Source organism: Hippichthys cyanospilos, chromosome 18 (genome assembly GCF_059441005.1).
Source record: "Hippichthys cyanospilos isolate Australia breed blue-spotted pipefish chromosome 18, RoL_Hcya_1.0, whole genome shotgun sequence".
Classification (NCBI taxonomy): domain Eukaryota; kingdom Metazoa; phylum Chordata; class Actinopteri; order Syngnathiformes; family Syngnathidae; genus Hippichthys; species Hippichthys cyanospilos.
Window position 1 is genome coordinate 804869 of NC_142386.1, and position 18867 is coordinate 823735.

At 43.7% G+C, this 18867-nt stretch overlaps 4 protein-coding genes across 10 annotated transcripts in view; 3 read left to right on the forward strand and 1 right to left on the reverse strand.

Moving 5' to 3' along the window:
- The window catches only part of cldn2 (claudin 2), a 5530-nt gene extending 2547 nt beyond the window's left edge, over positions 1 to 2983 (forward strand). For both annotated transcript variants that reach the window (XM_088441492.1, XM_088441491.1), the window contains one exon: positions 95 to 2983. In XM_088441492.1, the coding sequence (XP_088297618.1) occupies positions 110 to 901 (792 nt within the window). In that variant the 5' untranslated portion in view covers positions 95 to 109 and the 3' untranslated portion in view covers positions 902 to 2983. The remainder of the gene's footprint in view (positions 1 to 94) is intronic.
- Positions 1 to 18432, reverse strand: part of rbm41 (RNA binding motif protein 41) — a 23522-nt gene extending 5090 nt beyond the window's left edge. Inside the window, exons 1-10 of one of the 5 annotated variants that reach the window (XM_088441485.1) lie at positions 18249 to 18432; positions 17358 to 17390; positions 12304 to 12406; positions 9563 to 9673; positions 8840 to 8956; positions 8404 to 8605; positions 8083 to 8287; positions 7313 to 7713; positions 6910 to 7060; positions 6703 to 6827 (exon numbers count right to left, since the gene is read on the reverse strand). In XM_088441485.1, coding sequence (XP_088297611.1) covers positions 6706 to 6827; positions 6910 to 7060; positions 7313 to 7713; positions 8083 to 8287; positions 8404 to 8605; positions 8840 to 8956; positions 9563 to 9570 — 1206 coding nt within the window. In that variant the 5' untranslated portion in view covers positions 9571 to 9673; positions 12304 to 12406; positions 17358 to 17390; positions 18249 to 18432 and the 3' untranslated portion in view covers positions 6703 to 6705. Of the gene's footprint in view, positions 1 to 2821; positions 6828 to 6909; positions 7061 to 7312; positions 7714 to 8082; positions 8288 to 8403; positions 8606 to 8839; positions 8957 to 9562; positions 9674 to 9797; positions 10064 to 12303; positions 12407 to 15722; positions 15867 to 15917; positions 15936 to 17357; positions 17391 to 18248 lie in introns of those variants that run through there. The other 4 variants (XM_088441481.1, XM_088441482.1, XM_088441484.1 and 1 more) reach the window with 4 other exon arrangements.
- On the forward strand, positions 3337 to 5658 carry LOC148408287 (claudin-4-like). Its single transcript, XM_088441493.1, has 2 exons — positions 3337 to 3473; positions 4701 to 5658. The coding sequence occupies exon 2, from the start codon at positions 4716 to 4718 to the stop codon at positions 5475 to 5477; it is 762 nt and encodes a 253-aa protein (XP_088297619.1). The 5' UTR covers positions 3337 to 3473; positions 4701 to 4715; the 3' UTR covers positions 5478 to 5658.
- The window catches only part of klf8 (Kruppel like factor 8), a 29365-nt gene continuing 20923 nt past the window's right edge, over positions 10426 to 18867 (forward strand). The window contains exon 1 of one of the 2 annotated variants that reach the window (XM_088441486.1): positions 10426 to 10816. In XM_088441486.1, the coding sequence (XP_088297612.1) occupies positions 10790 to 10816 (27 nt within the window). In that variant the 5' untranslated portion in view covers positions 10426 to 10789. Of the gene's footprint in view, positions 10817 to 10850; positions 11061 to 18867 lie in introns of those variants that run through there. The other variant, XM_088441487.1, reaches the window with a different exon arrangement.

Consider the following 18867-nt stretch of genomic DNA (forward strand, 5'->3'; position numbering starts at 1 on the left):
TGATTGGTCTCGACTCACTGAAATTCAAGTTGGCAATTTTGGGATATCGTCAGCCAACTCTTGTCACTTTCCACTTGTTCCTGTCACTGCCCAGGAGCGTCGGCTCGCCATGGCGTCTGCGGCTCTGGAGCTGGCGGGCTTCTTCCTGGGCCTGCTGGGCCTCCTGGGGAGCCTGGTGTCTACGGCGCTTCCCTTCTGGGAGTATACGGCGCACGTCGGCGCCAACATCGTAACCGCCTCGGGCAACATGAAAGGCCTGTGGATGGCGTGCGTCCATCAGAGCACCGGGACCTTCCAGTGCGACACGTACAATTCCATTCTGGCTTTGTCCTCTGACCTCCAGGCGTCCCGAGCCCTCATGGTCATCTCTCTGGTGCTGTCCGCCTTGGGCTTGGTCGTGGCCGTTCTGGGCATGCAGTGCACCGTTTGCCTGGAGGGCTCGGGAGAGCACAAGAAAAAGGTAGCGGGTGCGGGCGGCTGCTTCTTCATCATGGCCGGCTTCATGACGCTGGTGCCCGTCTCCTGGACTACCAACAACGTCATTCGCAACTTCTACGATCCGAGCGTACCCGCCACTCTCAAGTTTGAGCTCGGCGATTGCCTCTACCTGGGCATAGTCTCAGCTGTGCTCTCTATGCTGGGGGGCGCCATCCTGGCCGCGTCTTTTTGTGAGGGACGCGAGGATGGAGGACGCCAGGGGAGGCGGCATGGGGCGGGGGGATATCCGTACCCGGCGGGCGGAGGGGGCGCGCCGGTGACGCGCAATCCCACCGCCCTGCAAATGGGAGGCATCAATGTGAATAGTAAGGGGCATACGTTGGTTGCCAGCGGTAGTGGGAGCTCCGGGGGAGTCCACGTAAAACCCATTGGAGCAGGATATGATGTCACAGGATACGTGTGATGTCACGGGAGGATACCGCAGAACGCATGGAATGTACTGACGTTCCAGACTGACTTTTTTTGCAATGAAATGAATTTTGCTCTGTTTGAAGATTGTTCAGAGAATCTTGTTCTTGTTATGACGGGATGAGTTCAAATCTGTTGGCCACTCGCATAGCAACAAAAATCTTCAAAGTCACGCTACTAAAGACGCTGTTGCCATAGCTTGCTAAGCAAAATGCTAACGTTACGCAGCCGCTCACATAAGACACTTTTGAGGTCATCCACACAAAATGTCAGTCATGTGACTATTGTGAGGCCAAGTTCATGTATCTCCCTGAGCTGCTCTACAAATATAAAGTACACATTAAAGTCCATTTTGGAGCAGCAACTGACCTGCAAACAGCAGAGTAAAACAAACCAACACACTTCCAAAGGGATCAATACTGAACGTGTGATAACTAAACTAACATCAAGGCTCATGTTTACAAAGTCACTCACAGTCTTGCAACTCAATTATAAAGTGCCAAGCCCCCTCTAGGAGGAGACCCCCCCCCCGGACACGCTTATGATAAATAAGATTATCTATAAAAATTGTGTAAGTATACCTAAACCTGTATCCTTTTTAACATTCACAAAAAAGCAATATAAATCAACTTTCAAAAACTGTTATTTGTACTGTTTATACAGGTTACAGCTTAGTCTAAAACAGAAAAAAATAACCAAGTGCATCAAAAACGCCTAGAAAAAAAAATAGAATAAGATTTCCTAATTTAACGCCAGTTTTTGTCCTGATTTTTATCACTCAATATTCCATTTTTTTAAGTCATGAGGACTTACTTGTGAGACAAAATGCAGCCAATAAAAAGTGACGTGAGGCGCATGGGAGCAGGCCAAATAAAAACAGCAGAAACAAAAAGTCTGGTTTGACCTCCAAAATGAGGAACAACATCATGGAGCTTGGGAAATTGGGGTTTTTGAGTTTTTCCTTCCCCTTCTGGGAGCTTTGACAGGGGATGCTGTTGTGTACCTTACATTGAAAAGATGTCTCTGTATGACCTCTTTTCATTCTGTGAAGCCCTTTGAGACTTCGGTGATTTAGGGCTATATAAATAAAATTTGATTGATTGATTGATTGAGCTGTGGCAAGCCTCGAGAGTGCTTATTTACCATCTCTCTATCAGTTCGACAACCGAAACGGAAAAAAAAAAAAAACGAGTTGGCGAGAATTTTCCATTGACAGGGAGTTAATCATGCAGCAACTCTTGCTGCCATTGCAGGAAAAATGGAAATCTGTGCTGGTCAATGGCAGTGAATGAGTTAATCACAGTAATGGCAATAAAGCCTCTCTTGTAAGCTTTTGTCATCATTATCGTGGCGGAACACAATCTTTATGTGGTACAATCCTAAAACATGCATTTACCAGAGCTATACATTTACTATAAATCCTCTTGAGGCACTTCACTAAGTTTGTGAGAGCAACTGAGTATGTCGAGAGAAATGCTAGCCGTTTTGTTCATGCCTGTTAGCTTAAACAATTTCTGCATCATTTAATGGCGTAAAAGGATTCGTGTTTTTCTTTGTGTATCATTTGTACGGGCACTGCGTTCTTGTGAGGATTAAGAGGCCTTTGTTTGTTGCGTATCATTCGTACGGACACCGCGTTCTTGCGATTGACAAACAGCAATTATCTTTGTGAGCTATGGAGGACGCGGGATGTAAGGGTTCCTTTAAGTTCTTCTTTCGTTTATTAGACAAAACCCTCTCACAAGGCGGATTCAACCCGTTTGCGGGCCAGAACCGGCCCGCGGGCTCAAAATTTGACACCCCTGAGCTAGCTCCACACGTGCATTGAACAAGAATGGAATTTCATCTCCATGTTTGGAACCAAAACCACTAGAGGCTCAATTATGCGACACAATCAAACATCAAACAAACTGTCGAAAGTTGAATGCTTTATTCAGCGGTGTTTAGATGAGAAATTGTCTTTATTCATTCCTAAATGATTGTAGAAATGACACTAATTTGTTTTGCACATTTAGAAAAGCTAGTTAGTGTTAATAAAGGCTCCTTTCCAACGAAGAGGAGCAGCAGTTCTACACTCGCTCCTCGCCCTCTTGTTCTCTGTCGTGTTCTCTCAATCATGAGCCACAGCTGACAGATTAACCGGAAAATTGAAAACGAAGCCTTTCCGCTCAGCTCTAGCTTCACCAAAACACACTGATGCAGAGTGCTGGACGTGGTACTAAATAAAAACTCAAATCATTCAAAAAAAAAAAACAAAAAACAGCTGAGGTGAGAAAATGACAGATCACTAAATAACTTTTCACTGTCAACACAGAGCATAGTTGTCAATTTTTAGTTTTTTTTTTTTTTAAAGCAAGTATTTCTGAGTCATAGCGAACCCCAAAGTGAAATAAAGAATACATACCAAATATCAAAGTGGTATGACGATGACCTAATAAAGACATCATATAAACGCCTCACATAACAACGGTGCCCAGTTGCAAAGCAGACATTTGTTTTGACCGCAACCTTCTGCAGTTCATTAGGATAGTTTTTGTTTTCTTTTTTGGGACAAGGTTTCGTCAAGTGTAAGTATTATTTTTAAAAACTACATTCTGTGGTCCAGTAGTTAAATGTGTTTCCACAAAGGTTTAAAAGCATTTTTGCACTCGTCAGTGAATCAACTTTAATACTTTTTCATGCCCTGACGGTTCATCCTTTTTTTTTTTAATATAATAGCAAATTATTTGGCTCAAGGAGCAACTTATTGTTAATTTGTGTTATTGACTCCTTTGTAAACTGTAATGCATACCTAACACATGTCATTAATGATGCAATTTTTTAGCAAAAGAACCAGAAATAAAACACACACAAGTGAGCCGATAAATGCTAGCGAAGGCAAGTTAGCTATTACCTACATTTTTAAAATGAAATAAAACAATGCATAGCGAGTTGATAAATGCTAGCTAAGGAAGTTAGCTAGGATCTATTCAAAGGCTAGATTACGTAACCTATGGTGGATAACTACCTAATTAAATCGTTGTCCGTTTTGGGAACGTCACATCCAGTCACCGACGAGTGAGCTCGTAACCACTGGTTATATCGGAACTAGTTAGTTGCTAACTTAATACCAAGAACCCACAAGCTTATTGGCTACTATGAGAATAAGTTGGAAGGTCGACAACGGATTTGCTTGCAATAACACGTTAGCCACAACACCTATGGAGTATTTGCAAAAAATAGAACGCTTGGACCAATTTGGTAGCAAAGAAAATGCTAGCTCGTTTGCTGCTATTACTACGTTACTCGGTTGTACTGAAAGTTAACCGCAACAGTGGCGAGGCCAATCAGGGAATTGTAAGCTTTCCACCTTTGATGTAGCGGACAGTCCATTTTTTTGAATAGTTATTTTGGTTGAAACGTCTCATTGAACGAAGCCGCACACCTCGGCGTGTGGCTGCCACACCCCCTTGGCGTTTCCCCGAAACAACAAAAGTCAGGACGTATCGCGAAGTAAGGGGAGTTGGCGGCAGAGTGGACGGAGAAGTCCAAAACAGTTATGCTGACGCTGAAACAAAGTGAAGCCACCCGTTCCTCCAACTTTTTGCCTTTACTCCGGTATAAGCGCTATGGGGTCAATGCCGATAGGAAAATAAGACTTTGGGGATGCCCGGGGTGAGAAATGAACATCGCAATAAGGTTAAAAGCTGCCAAAAGTTGGATTTCCACGGTGAATATGGATTGACGCAGCATTCTTAGCATCCGATAGGCGAGCCGGACGCCGTTGTGACTTTTCATGCGTTCCGGTGTCTCAGGATTGTCGGCTCACCATGGCCTCCAAGGGTCTGGAGATTTTGGGCTTCTTCCTGGGCCTGATGGGCCAACTGGGCAGCCTGGTGACCACGGTGCTCCCCTTCTGGGAGGTCTCGGTGGACATCGACTTGAGCGCTCTGACGGCCATGGACATCACAAAGGGCTTGTGGATGGAATGCGTCCACGGGCTGAACGCGGCCACGGCGTGCACCATGCACAAGTCCATCCTAGTGCTGTCCTACGATTTACAGCTGTTCCGGATCCTGATGTTAGTTTCCCTGCTGCTGTCCGTCCTGGGCCTGCTCGTCTCGGTCTCGGGCATGCGATGCACCACCTGCCTGGAGAGATACGCGACGCTTAAGAGGCGGGCGGCCTGCCTGGGCGGCTGCATCCTCTTCGCGGCCGGCATCCTGACGCTGGTGCCCGTCTCTTGGACGGCCCACGTGTTGATCGGGAACTTCTCCGGCACGCGAAGCTCACTGAAATTCGTGCCGGGCGCCTGCCTCTACTTGGGCATGGCCTCGGCCGTCACTTCCATGCTCGGGGGCGGCTTACTGATGATGTCCTTATACGAGGGGGACGAATGCGGAGGGCGTCGGGGCGGCTACTCGTACAAGGCCGACGGCTGCGATATTCCGTTGGCGGCGGTACGAAACCCCGGCGCCCTGCAAATGGGCGTGAACAGGGGCCAGACGCTGGTTCAGGGCGGCGCCGGCAGCTATGCGGGAGTCCACGTAAAACCCGAGGCGTCGGCATATGATGTCACCCGCTATGTGTGATGCCACGAGCTGTGATGTCACGCAATAAGTGATTTCATCACAAATGATGATTGATGTTTCAGACCATAATTGTATTGGGTTTTTTGTTCAATGTTTCCCTTGAGTGCTCCTATGTGCTTGTATTACCTAGACAAAAACATCTGCATATCTGTAAATAAATATAAACCATGTGACAAAAATGTGGATTTTGTGATTATTTTCAAAAATGCCTCTCCTTTTTTTCCAGCAGCCATAAGGTTAAAATTGAAAAAGTATATGGTGTATGAAAACAACGGATTAAAAAAAGATTCGCTTTGTTTTTTCATCCAACTAGCTAACGGATGCCGGTAAAGCTGTCTCCCAAGTATGCCGGAGATCAAATGTCATTTCACAAATCTTGTACTGTATATTAATGCACAGGGCAACTAATAAAGGGGAGATCCAGCAGCCCCAGGAAAAAAAGACTTTTGGGTTTCATCCGGCTGTGGTTACTGTTTATTTGAGGTTGCGCTCCACTGGGTAATGAGAGCTTGATCTGGAATCATGAAAGCCTAATCTAAATTCCACAAATTCCAGGACAGTGGGGGATACAAAGACAAGCCCGCCCTCTACCCCGATAATGAACTAATTGAGACATTTTCTAATCGCATTGAGACTCGGGTCTAATCCCATGGCTGAATATTTTAAACTTTAGAATCCTAAACGAACAACAACCCCATCTAGTGTCTAAAAAAGTTAACAGAATTTCAAAGACCTCCCCACAGCCCAAACAACCAGAATGGCTACAGACCAGCAGGAGAAAATTGAAAGGAAACTAAAATAAAATATAGCGTTAAAAATATATATTTTATGAATGAATAAAAATTGAAAAAATTGTGTCCATTGATATTTTTTCTTAACCACTAACGATCACAACCTTTTTTTCAAGGAAAACCTTTACATATGAGGTTTTTTTTTTTAAATCGATGATTAAACCCAATTCTAAGTATGTGTATTTTTATTCATCTGCTACTCATGTAAAATCTTAGATGTGCAGTTTAAAGTAAAAATAAATTCACAACAATAGAAAATTGTTTGATAAAAAGAGATATGAAAAAATGTAATACTTATATAATGAATTAGCTATGCGTATGAATAAATAAATAAAACCTATAAAAAACTGAGTGTATCAAATTCTATAACAAAAATAAATGGAAAAGAAAGCAAAACTGTCAGTCCCAGTTATTTCTGAGAAGTTTGTGCTTACATTTCACGTTTTCGCTTCGCGGTCATGGGCTTCCTTTCGCTCACGTCCAAACTCCAGCACCAAAGGTTTCCCCAACAACCGGTAACCATGGAGCAGTTGCAAAGCTTTTCGGGCCGTTTCCGTGTCTCCATACAAAAAGAGACGGATAAATCCACTCTGTATTGAATGTTACATTCTAAAGCAGGCAGGCAGCAGGTGCGTACTCACCTGGCAGAGTGACGAAGGCTTGACCCTTCATGCGCCCTGTAAGGAGGCGGTACAGCAGCGGGGATCCATCGCCGGCCCCCTCAAACCTGGAGAACAGCGCCACCAGCTGGGCCACTGACGCCTGCGGACTCAGGTTCTTCACGCACACCACCTTGACAAGACATTATCTCAATAAGTAGGAGGAAATAGCAGAGCCACATACTCACAATTTGTATTCAAAACGGAACCAACGTATGTAGTATGGTGAAACGACTTGAGTTTTGGGTTGTTATGAAGGAGTTATGTTTAGCCTGGGTTGTTCGAACGTCTGAATAAAATTAAAAAAAAAAAAAAAACACTACAGATTTTCCTTCAGAAAACCAGGGGAATATTTTATTTGTTTCAATAAATTTGATGGGCATACCCTGGATGGTTTTCCAGGCTGGTAGTTGCGGAATCTCGGGATGCTCCGGATCCCCTCCTCGCTTTCACGGTTCTCCTGAATTTCCTGCTCCGTCACAATTGACACCTGCCCCGTGACGGTCAGGGGCTGGCCTGGCCCAGCCCCGTCTGTCCCACGCAGGCTGCCGATCGGCCGGCTCATCTTCAGCGGGGGAGCGCTGTGGGGCTTTGGTGATTCTAGTGAGCCTTCCTCTGATTGGTTGTCGCCTTCATGTAGCAAGTCATGTGATGCTATAGATGTAGAAAGACATGATGTTCCGGCATCTTCTGTGCCTTGCGGGGACTTGCTGAGAAGATCTCTGTAGAGGGAGTCTATTGGATCTGTGGATGTCGCCCCCTGTGGGCCATCTTGGTTATTTTCATCTAGACGAGATGAAAGTTTTTTCATATTTCTTTGTGCTTCAATCATTTCCTCAAACAGTTGTATCTAGTTGAACAAAATAAATGCCATATCAAATAAAAAAAAAGTGTCTTAATTGTCTTACTATAATTCACACAAATGTTAATCGTCAAGCACCACTAGAAAAAAAAGAACACCTTTTTCCTCGATGAAATAGAAGTCAGGTCATTTCTAATAATCTCAAATTGTAGATGCAATGATTCACACATGGATGATGGTTAAATGCCAAATCTGTTCAAATGCAGCTGCACACTTAAACAGTTGCAGCTGCCAGGGCACCAACATTTTACTGGTTGAATGTTTTTGACTCATTTTATTCATCATTTCCTTACCTCGATGGTAGAGCGCGGTAAGGAAACCTTGGCGGTCACTGCCCTGGAAGAGCGCCTGCTCAATCTCCATCTCGCGGCGGGACAGCGGCCGGCTGGCGGCGAAGCGCTGAGGCTGCGCTAGGAGCTCCTCCCGGGCTGTGATTTTGTCCTCAATGGCTTGGAGGCGCTGCCGCTTGATGCCAGGAGCCGGGCAAACGCCGTGACACTGGAAGAAAAACAGGGCTGCAAATAAATCCCAGCAACTCTCAAGGAAATTCATCAGAAACCAAGACCGCATCCAAGACCGATTTAAAAACCTTCCAGTGAAAGACTGGATTCTACCTGTTCTGGTACTTCCGGAGCATCTCTGTTCTGCCACAGTTGGATCTCGGGGTCAGTGAGGCCCAGTTCTCGGAGGCTGGCCAGCTCCCGCTCATCTTCTTGGAGCGCCTGAAACTGAGACAGGCTCCGCACGCCAGACGCCTGCTCGCCAAATGGTCGGTACAGCGCCGCCGGGGCGAAGCTTCTCTTTTTGGCTACACATCTAAACCACACAATACGTACCGCATAACAGTTATTAATTGAACGGATCATAATTATGAACATTCGGAACTACTGTTACACACTTGTGAAAACAAGCAAGAGAAAAAAAACAGTAAATTTGAAAACGTGCGTGATTGTGACAGAACACCAGAACTTGCTGCTCTGAACACAGGCCCACTTGATTTTTCTGGGCTCCTTGAATGGAAGCTGATTGAGGTAAATGGCGTGTTGTCACCTTTCAACGTCAACCTGGGTATGGAGTTGCTGCAGCAGGAGGCCGTGAAGTTGCCGCTGTCCTTCCGTCTCCTGCTCTTCCAGCAGTGGGCCATCCTCTCGCGATCGTCGACTCACTCTTCAAACACAACAAACAAATGCATCCATTTATTTTATTTAACAACAATTAATTTAAAAATGTCATTATTTCTACACCGATAAAATGTGTTAATGCAGCGAATAAATGCCTGGTTGAATTCAAAAATGCCCCAGGCCATTCTTGGAAGACTTAAAACAAACATGAATCAAGAAATTAATAAAGGGAAATCATTAAAACTGTAAGAATTAATCTAAATTTTAAAAAATACAATGGGATAACAAAAGAAAAAAAGCAATAATTACACACCATTCCTTGGTCTCATACGCCAACGTTAGCGACATTATTTGATAATCAACGTTTAAAATTCGGATATTGTGAACCGTGAAATAAATTACCATCACGTTAACGTAGCTAACGATTCACTTTCTCATGCTATTCATGTCCAGTAGTGCCCGAAAGGCTAATGCTAGCCGATAAACGTATTCCTCTCCTTCACATAATTACCGAAGCGGAAAACTAACCATGCAAACCAAATAAATTGTAACTAATCGACTGTATTTGTAGTTCGAGATTGGGTATCATTGATTGGTAACAACAGAAAGTCGCCAAAGTGGCGGGGAAAAAAAGACAACGGTGTTTGTTTACCTTTGCATACTTCCGCGTTGGGATCCACTTCAGACGAGTTGCATTATGGGAAATGTGAACGTTCTGTCTTGCAGTTGCTGTCGCTTGCCGGCTTCTTGCTGCTACTTCGTGCTAAAATGCAAAGACAATGCACTTATATGTCAAATCTAACCAATATGTAAAATGGAACTATATATAGGAATTCGGCTTAAAATTGGGGTATGACGATAGCCGTGAACCACAAAAGCAGCTTTACCCCGCGTACTTCTGCGTTGGGCTGCCGTTTCCGGTGTGCGGCGTCGTGGGAAATGTTGTTAAACGTTTAAACGAGCATTTAGCCTGGGGAGAGTGTCTAATATGTAGATTTTGTTATGCTGTACTATTTAAAAGTGCATACATATATTGCAGTGGGTCATTGTCGGCTACGTTTATAACGACATTTTATAGATTTAATCCTACAGCATAAGGTGTTTTTTTGCTGCTATGACACTTGTCAGTTCCACTAGATCGCCGCGTTGGCTCCATTTCAAACTTGTGTACGGACGGTGTCATATGTATCTGATGCTCCAATGCCTCTGCACAAGCGCGCGCAGGGAGACCAAAGCCCTCCCCGCCCTGCTGGAGTGTCCTCAATTTGCCTTCTGGATGACGTCAGTAAGGTGACATGGGCGCTCTCCACGCATGATAGCGGCATGGCGAATGAATAAGGGGGTTGGGGCGCGGGGACGTGGATGCACTTTCAATGCATTTTCAAATTCGCCCGTGCATGTTCCTCCGTGCACAACATGCAGCGCTCCTTCTGCAGCGCCTCGGCTCGGGCTCCACCGCAAAGGGCTCTCTTCTGCGCAGCAAGTGAGTGACAGAGATGAGGGGTGGGGACGCAGGGTGGGGTCACAAGCAGGGAGAGGCGGAGGAGGAACAGGCAGAGAGAGAGAGCCCAGCCCTTCAATGCACGGCGGCGAACGGCAAGAACCAGAAGCGCAACGCTTGGCTGATTTATTCTATTTTTATTTTTATTTTTTTTTGGGGGGTGGGGGGGTCGCAAAGACAACGCCGCCGTGGACATGAACTGAACAGAAGAGGCAGGCACCACCGTGCTGCTATCTCGCGAATACCCATAGCACACCGCCCCCTTCCTCCTCCTTGTCCTCTCCCATAAGCCCCCCTTTCTCCCCTTTCCCCACATAACAGCTATACACACCCGACCCCCCCCTCCTCCTCCTCCTCCAACCCCCGCCCCTCCACGCGATGCACACGGAGAGCCGCTACAAGAAAGTAAGTGCACGTTCTATTCGACACATTGTGACGTTGTCAATGCGGCGCGACTCTTTAATAACGTTGACGAGGGGAGTTGTGGGCGAAAACGGGTAAAGGGTGGTAACGGTAGGCACGATCCGCAGCATCGCAGGACACCATCTTAGTTTTTAAAGGGCCACCACCTTTTTTTTTTTTAAACCCACCCCGCGCATGCGCACGGAAGAAGAGCCAGGTGCACTTCCGGCCGCCTTTGTTGATGAAGGTTAGAAGGCTACAAAGTCAATCTATTTTGTGGGGAATATGAGTTGCCTTGCAGGGGAATACGTTTTATTTATTTGGCAATGAGAAAATTGTGGCACTGACTTTAAATGCCAAACAATCTATCAAGGTTATCAGTATGTGGCCAGTGATTGACTGGTCGCCACTCCTTAGTCAGTCTATTTGTCTGTCCTGATCGACATGCGACCAGTTTGACTCAGTGACTTAATATTATGACTATTTATGTTTGACTCCAGTGACTCACAACCAGTCCAATGTTTGTCCTGTGATGGATACCATAATACTGTACTAGTAATATTAGGAGCCTTGTTATTAATCACCTTTTTTGTGAAAATTATATTTAATTCATGTTTTTGTGTGTTTGTGGGACTTCAATTGACACTTGCTGTATATGGTCCTTTCGAAAGCTGCAAAATGAAATGTTCTTGTCTAGCTGAAGGCCAAAACAGCATTCAAAAATGCGGGGTAATAGGAAATATCCACTTTCTCTCCATTATGCGGTGACTGAAATGCCTGAATTGGGGTTGGGAATGGAGAGCAGCGTTAGTGTCACGTTGTGTGATATGAGATGACTTTTATCGGAGGGCTGGAATTTCCCATATTTATCAAGAGCATTGTTTGGAATCCTGGAAAGCGCAGAGTTTATGCCAGTGTTTTCCCGAAATCTGTTTTACAAACTGTGCATGCATCTGGCTAATATTGGATTTTTTTTTTTTATTATTGTTCATTTTAGTTTTAAAACTTTTTTAGCTTTCATTTGTTTTAGTGTTAGTTTTAGTTTGGAAATATTGTGTGCTCGTCATGTGCTATATAAAAAGCTAATCAGTTTTGTGTAATAAACTACAGTTCTTGTACGATGTACAGCAATACCAGAGTTGATACATTTAAAATGAACCATGGAACCTCATGTTCACTGCCCATCGGCAAATATGATAACAGCGGACGTTTTCTGGATAATTAGTTGATTTTTGTTAGATTTATAAGCATGAAATGTAGTTTGAGTTACAATTTTTAAGCATTTAGCATTGTCGTTTTTATTTGATTTCAAAAGTGATGTTTTGGTTTTGCTTATCAGTCCTAACTTTGTTGCGCATGTACAGTATGTCTGTGACCAAATGGGGCTAGGATGATGCGCACCTTTGTCAATCGTTAACAGAGCTGAACAAAGTTTGATCACACTCCTGAGTTTGTTTGAGTGTGCGTGTGTGTGTGTCCATCATCCTCACATCTCATGAACGTTTGTCACTCTGACATTGCAGGTCTGAAGGGGGGGGTGCTGTTGTAATGACGTATCTCTATGTGAAGGCACACACTTTTCCTGGGCGGCTACTGTGTGAAAAGAAGGGGGGGGGGGGGGGGGGGGTAGCAGATCTCTTGTTATGCCTCTATTTTGGTGTAATTTCTGTGTAAAAGATAATAACTGGCAATGTTCCATCATGCAAAGGTTGTATGAGAGGTGGGACATTGCCTGAGTTTAAGGCAAAGGCCGGCACACTTTAACAGCCCACACTCACCTTCAGCACATTTCTTGCCTCAACAGCACACCCTGACATTCTCGAGTGCAATGCTTCTCAACATTTTCTCAAAGATGAACTGCATGATGAATATTTTTTGGGCGATGTATCTACTAACCAGGGGAAATCATTTTTAGATAAAAAAAAAAAAAAAAAACGACTTAAAAACAGTGCTCTGATACCCGTGTCTGATTTCAAGACCCGATCTGCTTTGAGACCCAGATTCTTTTTGAAGATTTTTTTTTAATTATTATTATATGGGCCTGAGCAACGACTGCTGCAAGGTCACTATTCTTTTGTAAAAACTATTATTATTCTGGCCCAAGTGAGATCCCTTTTTATTATTATTATTATTATGACTTCTACTATTGCTATGATTTTTATTTATTCCAAAAAGAATTTGACTTTTGGGGAACTAAAAATGCATGAAAACTCACCATATTTTGCACACTCATTGGACCTTGTGAAAAAAAAATATATACAGAGTAGTTGTCAGAAATATTGAAAACAAAATGGCCAAGGGTAGAAAAATAAAAAGCAATTTTGATACATTTGACCTAGGACAAAAACAATCATCCCAGATCTACTTTGTATTTGCTTGAAAAGGCTGTTCGGCCTTAATGATGTCAAACCAAAGTTTGTAAGTTTTCGTAAAAGGCTGTTACCGTGGCAACAAGTTGATCCGGGAAACACTACTAATTACGATGGTCTTAACATGCACGGAAACTCACGAAACTGCACATCAAGCCAGGCATAATCATCGATATGCAATTAAATATTGCATGATTTTTTTTTTTTTTTAAATAAAATGCTTCTAGATCTATGAACATTGGTATGCACACGACACACCCTGAAATATACGGAAAAGTCCATTGCAGCCATATGCTAAGATATTCAGAAAGTAAACAGATTGTTTGAATGTAGAAATTTGTCCCTTTTTTGAACATTTACAGAGTTCATAGTTTTGCCCCACGTTTATCTGATTGACTACAGATTTGGCCTATCGCATCTCAAGACGGGACAACAGCGGAAATAATCTTGACTTGAAATACTATATGGTTTCACAATATCTTTGTCTGAAGTGACGAAAATAATACCAAACTTTACATGTGTACTTAGTCACATCCTGAAAACAGCTGCATAATTAAAAACCTTTGCACATTTAACATGTAATACATATGACGTAAAAAGTCATACTTTTGATGTACTGCACAGAGTTTGTTGAACAATATAACTTTTTGGTTTTTTTTCTTATTCAGTCCAGATCCTGAAGGCACTTTTGTATCAAAATGAACCCTGATTCTGTGTGGTTAGAGCTTGCACAAAAAATATATATTTCTAAGTACGTAGTAGTAATTTGTTTTTTATAAGAAAAAAATTAATATGAGCCAATACAGGTTATTGCGCTCATTTACATGGCATTAAAACGCAAACACTGCTAATAGTTTTTTTTTTTTTTAAAGTGTTATTGACTACATCTAAAGTCCATTTTAAAGCCATCCTATAAAGTCAGCCAAAAGCCCAATTGCCTCAAATATTTGTGCTAGGTATTATGCACCCCATGCTTTTTGATAGTGTGCGCAGTGTGGAATGGGCAAGAAGGTTCTGGAAACTTCTCAGGCGTCACCCGGCGAGAGTCCGATACAGGAGAAGCTCGTTTCACGCAGCGGCTCAGTATTTTGGTATCAGGTGGCCCGAGCGGATGACTTGTTAGTTGGCCAGCTGCTTGCCTGTGTGTGAGTGTGTGGAAATAAATAAGCGCGAGGTAAGACGACGTGGTGTGAGGAATGGGCGGTGTGTTTCAGGGCCAGCCCGAGGGTCGGCGGCGGCGGCGGGCGGCGGCGCGCCCGGGTCGCCGACTCGAGACGTTGTCAGGGAGAATTAACGAGCGGCGGGTAGTCGGCCTGCCGCGCGGCACAAGCACGGGCCAAAATGAATGTGCTGCTACGATGTACTCTCGTGCTCTTAGAAGGACTGGGGGCGTGATATTGATATTATTATGTCCTACTATATAGTATCAATGCGCAGTAATCCTTCCCCTCCTCCCACAGGGGTCACATTCCAGACCGACTTGCCAAAAGTCATATTTGAAATGATAAAAATACCAGATTTGAATACATTTTAGGCATATGGCTAAGAAAATGAACACTTAATATATATCAATAGTCATGCTTAAAAATGCACTGGGATATCTAACAATGCTTGGAAAATATATGTATTTTTATTTTCATATCAGACCAATATATGATATTAGTATTAGGTCAGGACACCTGTACCGGTGGTATCAAGATACTGGTCGTATCATAATTTTGCTACACTAGTATCTCGATATACCTTTGCGGTAACAAATACATTTTCATCATATCAGTTAGTCTGTCGATAGCATTGCACATGAAATGTTAGCATTAAGCTAGCAGGTGTCTCTTTGACACATTTCAAAGTCCGGTTAAACATTTTAGTGGTGAAACAATATTTACGTCAACTGTGTTTGAGGTGACAGCTTCACAATCAACTTCAACTGGAAGTGACAAACAGCTTGAAGCAAGCACGGTGTGCAGCTCAATTAGAGAGCGCGGCACGTGAGTCTTCTCAGAACCTCCAAGTGATGTAATAGGATAGTCCCCCATTTCTTATCAGTGAGAGAACGAGAGCAGGCGCGAAGGAATACTTTAGTGTTTAAATCCACTATTTCTATCAACAATGACGGTAGTATTATGATGCAGTCATTGCACAATACTCAAAACATTATAAGACACTGCAGTATCAACCTCCTGTACCTCAGGAGACACCAGCCTAATATTGGTAACTTAGTTTCCTACCAAATGTGACAACTTCCACAAAGTTGTATTGAGGAAGTTTTTACCGAGCCAATAAATTGGTTGAGAAGTTGCATCATTTCCTTAATCTATAAGAAGGATGTTTTTTTTTTCTTCGTCATCTCTTGGTCTATCTCTCTTTAGATCTATAGTACGCACACGCAAATTTATAAGGCCTTAGTCTCTTCTTGGACCCCCCTCCCCTCCCCGAATGATCCATACCATCACCCACAAAAGCCGTGATCTAAAGTGCAGATGGCAAAAAAAAATAAACAAATAAAAGAATATACACAAATGCTACTAATGTTAGCTTACTTGTTTCTGTGTGTTTGCTCCGGACGTTTTGGTATGAAACTTTTCTCTCCACTTTGCCCTCAGTCTCTTCTTGGATCAAATCTAACAGTGCACTAGCAGTTTCATTCCAACAATTAAATGCAAAATGACCAAAATATGCACACATTATAATATTGGCCTAGCGTGTATTTGTGGATGCCTCAGTGTCGTACTCACAGTCTCAATTTTGCTGCACTTTACCCTCAGTCCCCTCTGGAATTAGATTTGACTCCCAAACAACTGGGAAGTAAATACACATGATCAAGGTACACATGCTAATGTTAGCTCAGCCTGTTGCTATGCACACTGTACTATAATGCTCCACAGTCTCCCTTTTACTGCATTTTGTTCGCAGTCTGTTTTCAAAAAAAATGTGTCTCGATAACACTCAGGAGTTAAATAGAGTAACAAATATTATGACAAGCTTGCTTGTGGTTGTAAATGGTGCACAAGGATACTCCACAGTCTCCACTTTCCCACTATGTCACCTGTGTGCATTCAGGCGCCTCATCCTAAACGATGCGTTTAATGTTGTGTGTTTTCATAGTTTCCCCTAGAATTTGTAATGTTTTCAAACGCGCTGCTTTCATTTTCTCTTTTGCTGACAACACAATTTGCCGACAGCACCGTCCACTCGATGTGTGTACTTGAACGCAACGTTTGAGGAACCTCGTGACCGCGGAAGCTTCTCAAGCGTTGTTTGTTTGCACTAGATGTATGCTTTGTCTACTTTGTGTATGTGTGTGAGCACGTGCGTGCGTGTACGTGCGGATAAGAGGGTGTGTGGGGAAGTAGCGACCAGCTTTGCGTCAGTAGGGTGTGGTGTGATAACAGGCAGTCGGCTTCTCTCGTCTGCCTCGCCGCACGCCAGATGGAGGACACACCCGGTGTTTCGTTTCACTCTTATGCACTCTGTGTGCGCGTCTGGCAACTCGCCTCGCTTTGGAGTCGGCGTTTTGGTCTGTGAAACTGCAAAATTGATGCAGCAATCAGATTTTTTTTTTGTGCTGTTTGTGAACTTTACCATGAGTTACTGAAAGGAATAGTTTTACCCAGTACTTGTATGTTATATACTTTTATCGCAGGAACTTTATTTCCGTCACCGCATCTGGGTAGATCCGTAGGAAGGTCCCTGCACATGGTCTTGCTTCATCTATAGTGAGATAGTCCCCCACTTTTTATTGATGTAAATGGCAATTGTTGGTGCTCAATCCTATATGGATCTGTCTGTTTCTCACCAGGCAGTTCTTGTATCGAAAGGTACCCTTGGCGGGCTAAACGAACTCGTGCAGTGGTGAAGCGATTGTCAGAATAGTATGAAACTATTAAGACTATAACGGCCATGGCGTTGCAGTCAGTCAGAAGGAGACTCATTTTATCCAAGAGGAAAACGCGGGCAGTAAACTGCGAACCAAGACACAGCAAAAGGCTTAGCTAATGTTCGCAAGATTGAACAGGCAAAAGAAACGGTACCTTATTGTATGTACCTTTGTATTTACCTATTATCTAAGAAGAGATTGAGGGCTAAGTACAGCAAAGAAGACAATTTGGAGTGTCGATAGCAGTTATTGGTACTGCTGCAGAACCACTGGCAAAGCTGTTGTTAGCATGACTTACCATATCTTTGAAGGAGTACATCTCAGCGTGTGCCTGTTGGGAAGGAGACAACTGTTGGAGAACGAGGGCAACAGTGTGGAGCGTGTGCAACTTGATTCTGATCTTTTTGGCTCTAAAACATTGCAACGGGTGATGCTTGTTGTTTCTGTCTATTGCAAACTACATAGCCAACATGGCACATTCTATCCAAGAAGAGACTGAGGGGATAGTGCAGTTACAGCAAAGGAGAGAATTTGGAGCAGTTTGAAGAAGACACCAGAGCAAGTATCAATGGCCTCATTCTCATCTTTGGTAGATTTGTCCCTCGTACGATTGCTCGCAGTCTCAATGATATTCGCTCTATGTCCGGAGTCTCTTTGGTAAAAATGGGCTCCCTACTATTAGCCTTTGTCTCCTCTTTTAGTTTTTGCCCCTTCCAGCAACTCAAACCTCAATTTTCATCCCATGATTTTCCTTTTTAATTTCTAAATGCAATCCAGTGTGTCAGAGCCACTTTTTTGGGGGGAGTGAACTTGATATGAACCAGGAGCGTGCGGTCACTGTATTTTTACCCTCCTTACTCACGCTCTTTGTGCAAAAAAAAAAAAATCCCCTGCAATGTGATGTGATGTGTGGTGTTTTTGTGTGCACGTGTATGCGCCCTTCCTCTTTGCTACATGGTGTGGACCAAATTCTGAGTTTTACTGTCTTTGTGGGGACCTCTTGCACTTGCGGGACTGTTTTGGAGGACCTCACAAGTGGGTTGAGGGTCAAGACTTGCTTTTAGAGAACAGTTTTAAGTAAGATTTTGGTTGAGGTCAGGGTTAGGCAAACTGTTAGGGGCTCGTAAATGCATTATGTCAAGTGGATGTCCCCACAACGACGTTTGAGTGTGTAGGTGTGTGTGTGTACCTTTTTTTCTGGGGTGCCTTGGGGGAGGTTTCGTGGGAGCGGGCAGCCGTGTTACGAGCACATATGTGTGGATCCTGCAGGAGGCAATCCCCCACCCCCCACCAAAACATACACACATGCACGTACACACACACACACACACGCATGCACACATGGTGAGGACCAGGGGTGAGGTGGGGGGGGTTGCAGTGACAGCGAGTGAGCAGAGCGCTGACCCAGTTAGACTTCAGTTTCCCGCCCTCTTTCTCTCACGCTGTAAAGAAGAGAAGCATGTAATAACACTTAAGTGGAGCTATGCTAATCTGCTAATCATTAGATACATTTACATGCAGTCGGTATCGGGGTTAAGGTTGGGTTATGTTCTGAAACATTCTCAATAGCTCAGTTTGCATGTTTTAGCGAAGGCGGGAATGTTCATTTTGAAACCGCGTGCCCGAATGTCATGACGCAAATAGACATCATTTCTGCTTCTTACTTTCTACTGTTGATAAAACACATTCCATTCACGTCACTCGTTTTACTTCTCGCTTATCGTGGCGTATGGCGCTAACATTTACCAACAAGTCGCCATGTTGAACGGATTGGATTTTTTGTTGGGTTGCTTTTTAAAAGTGTTTGG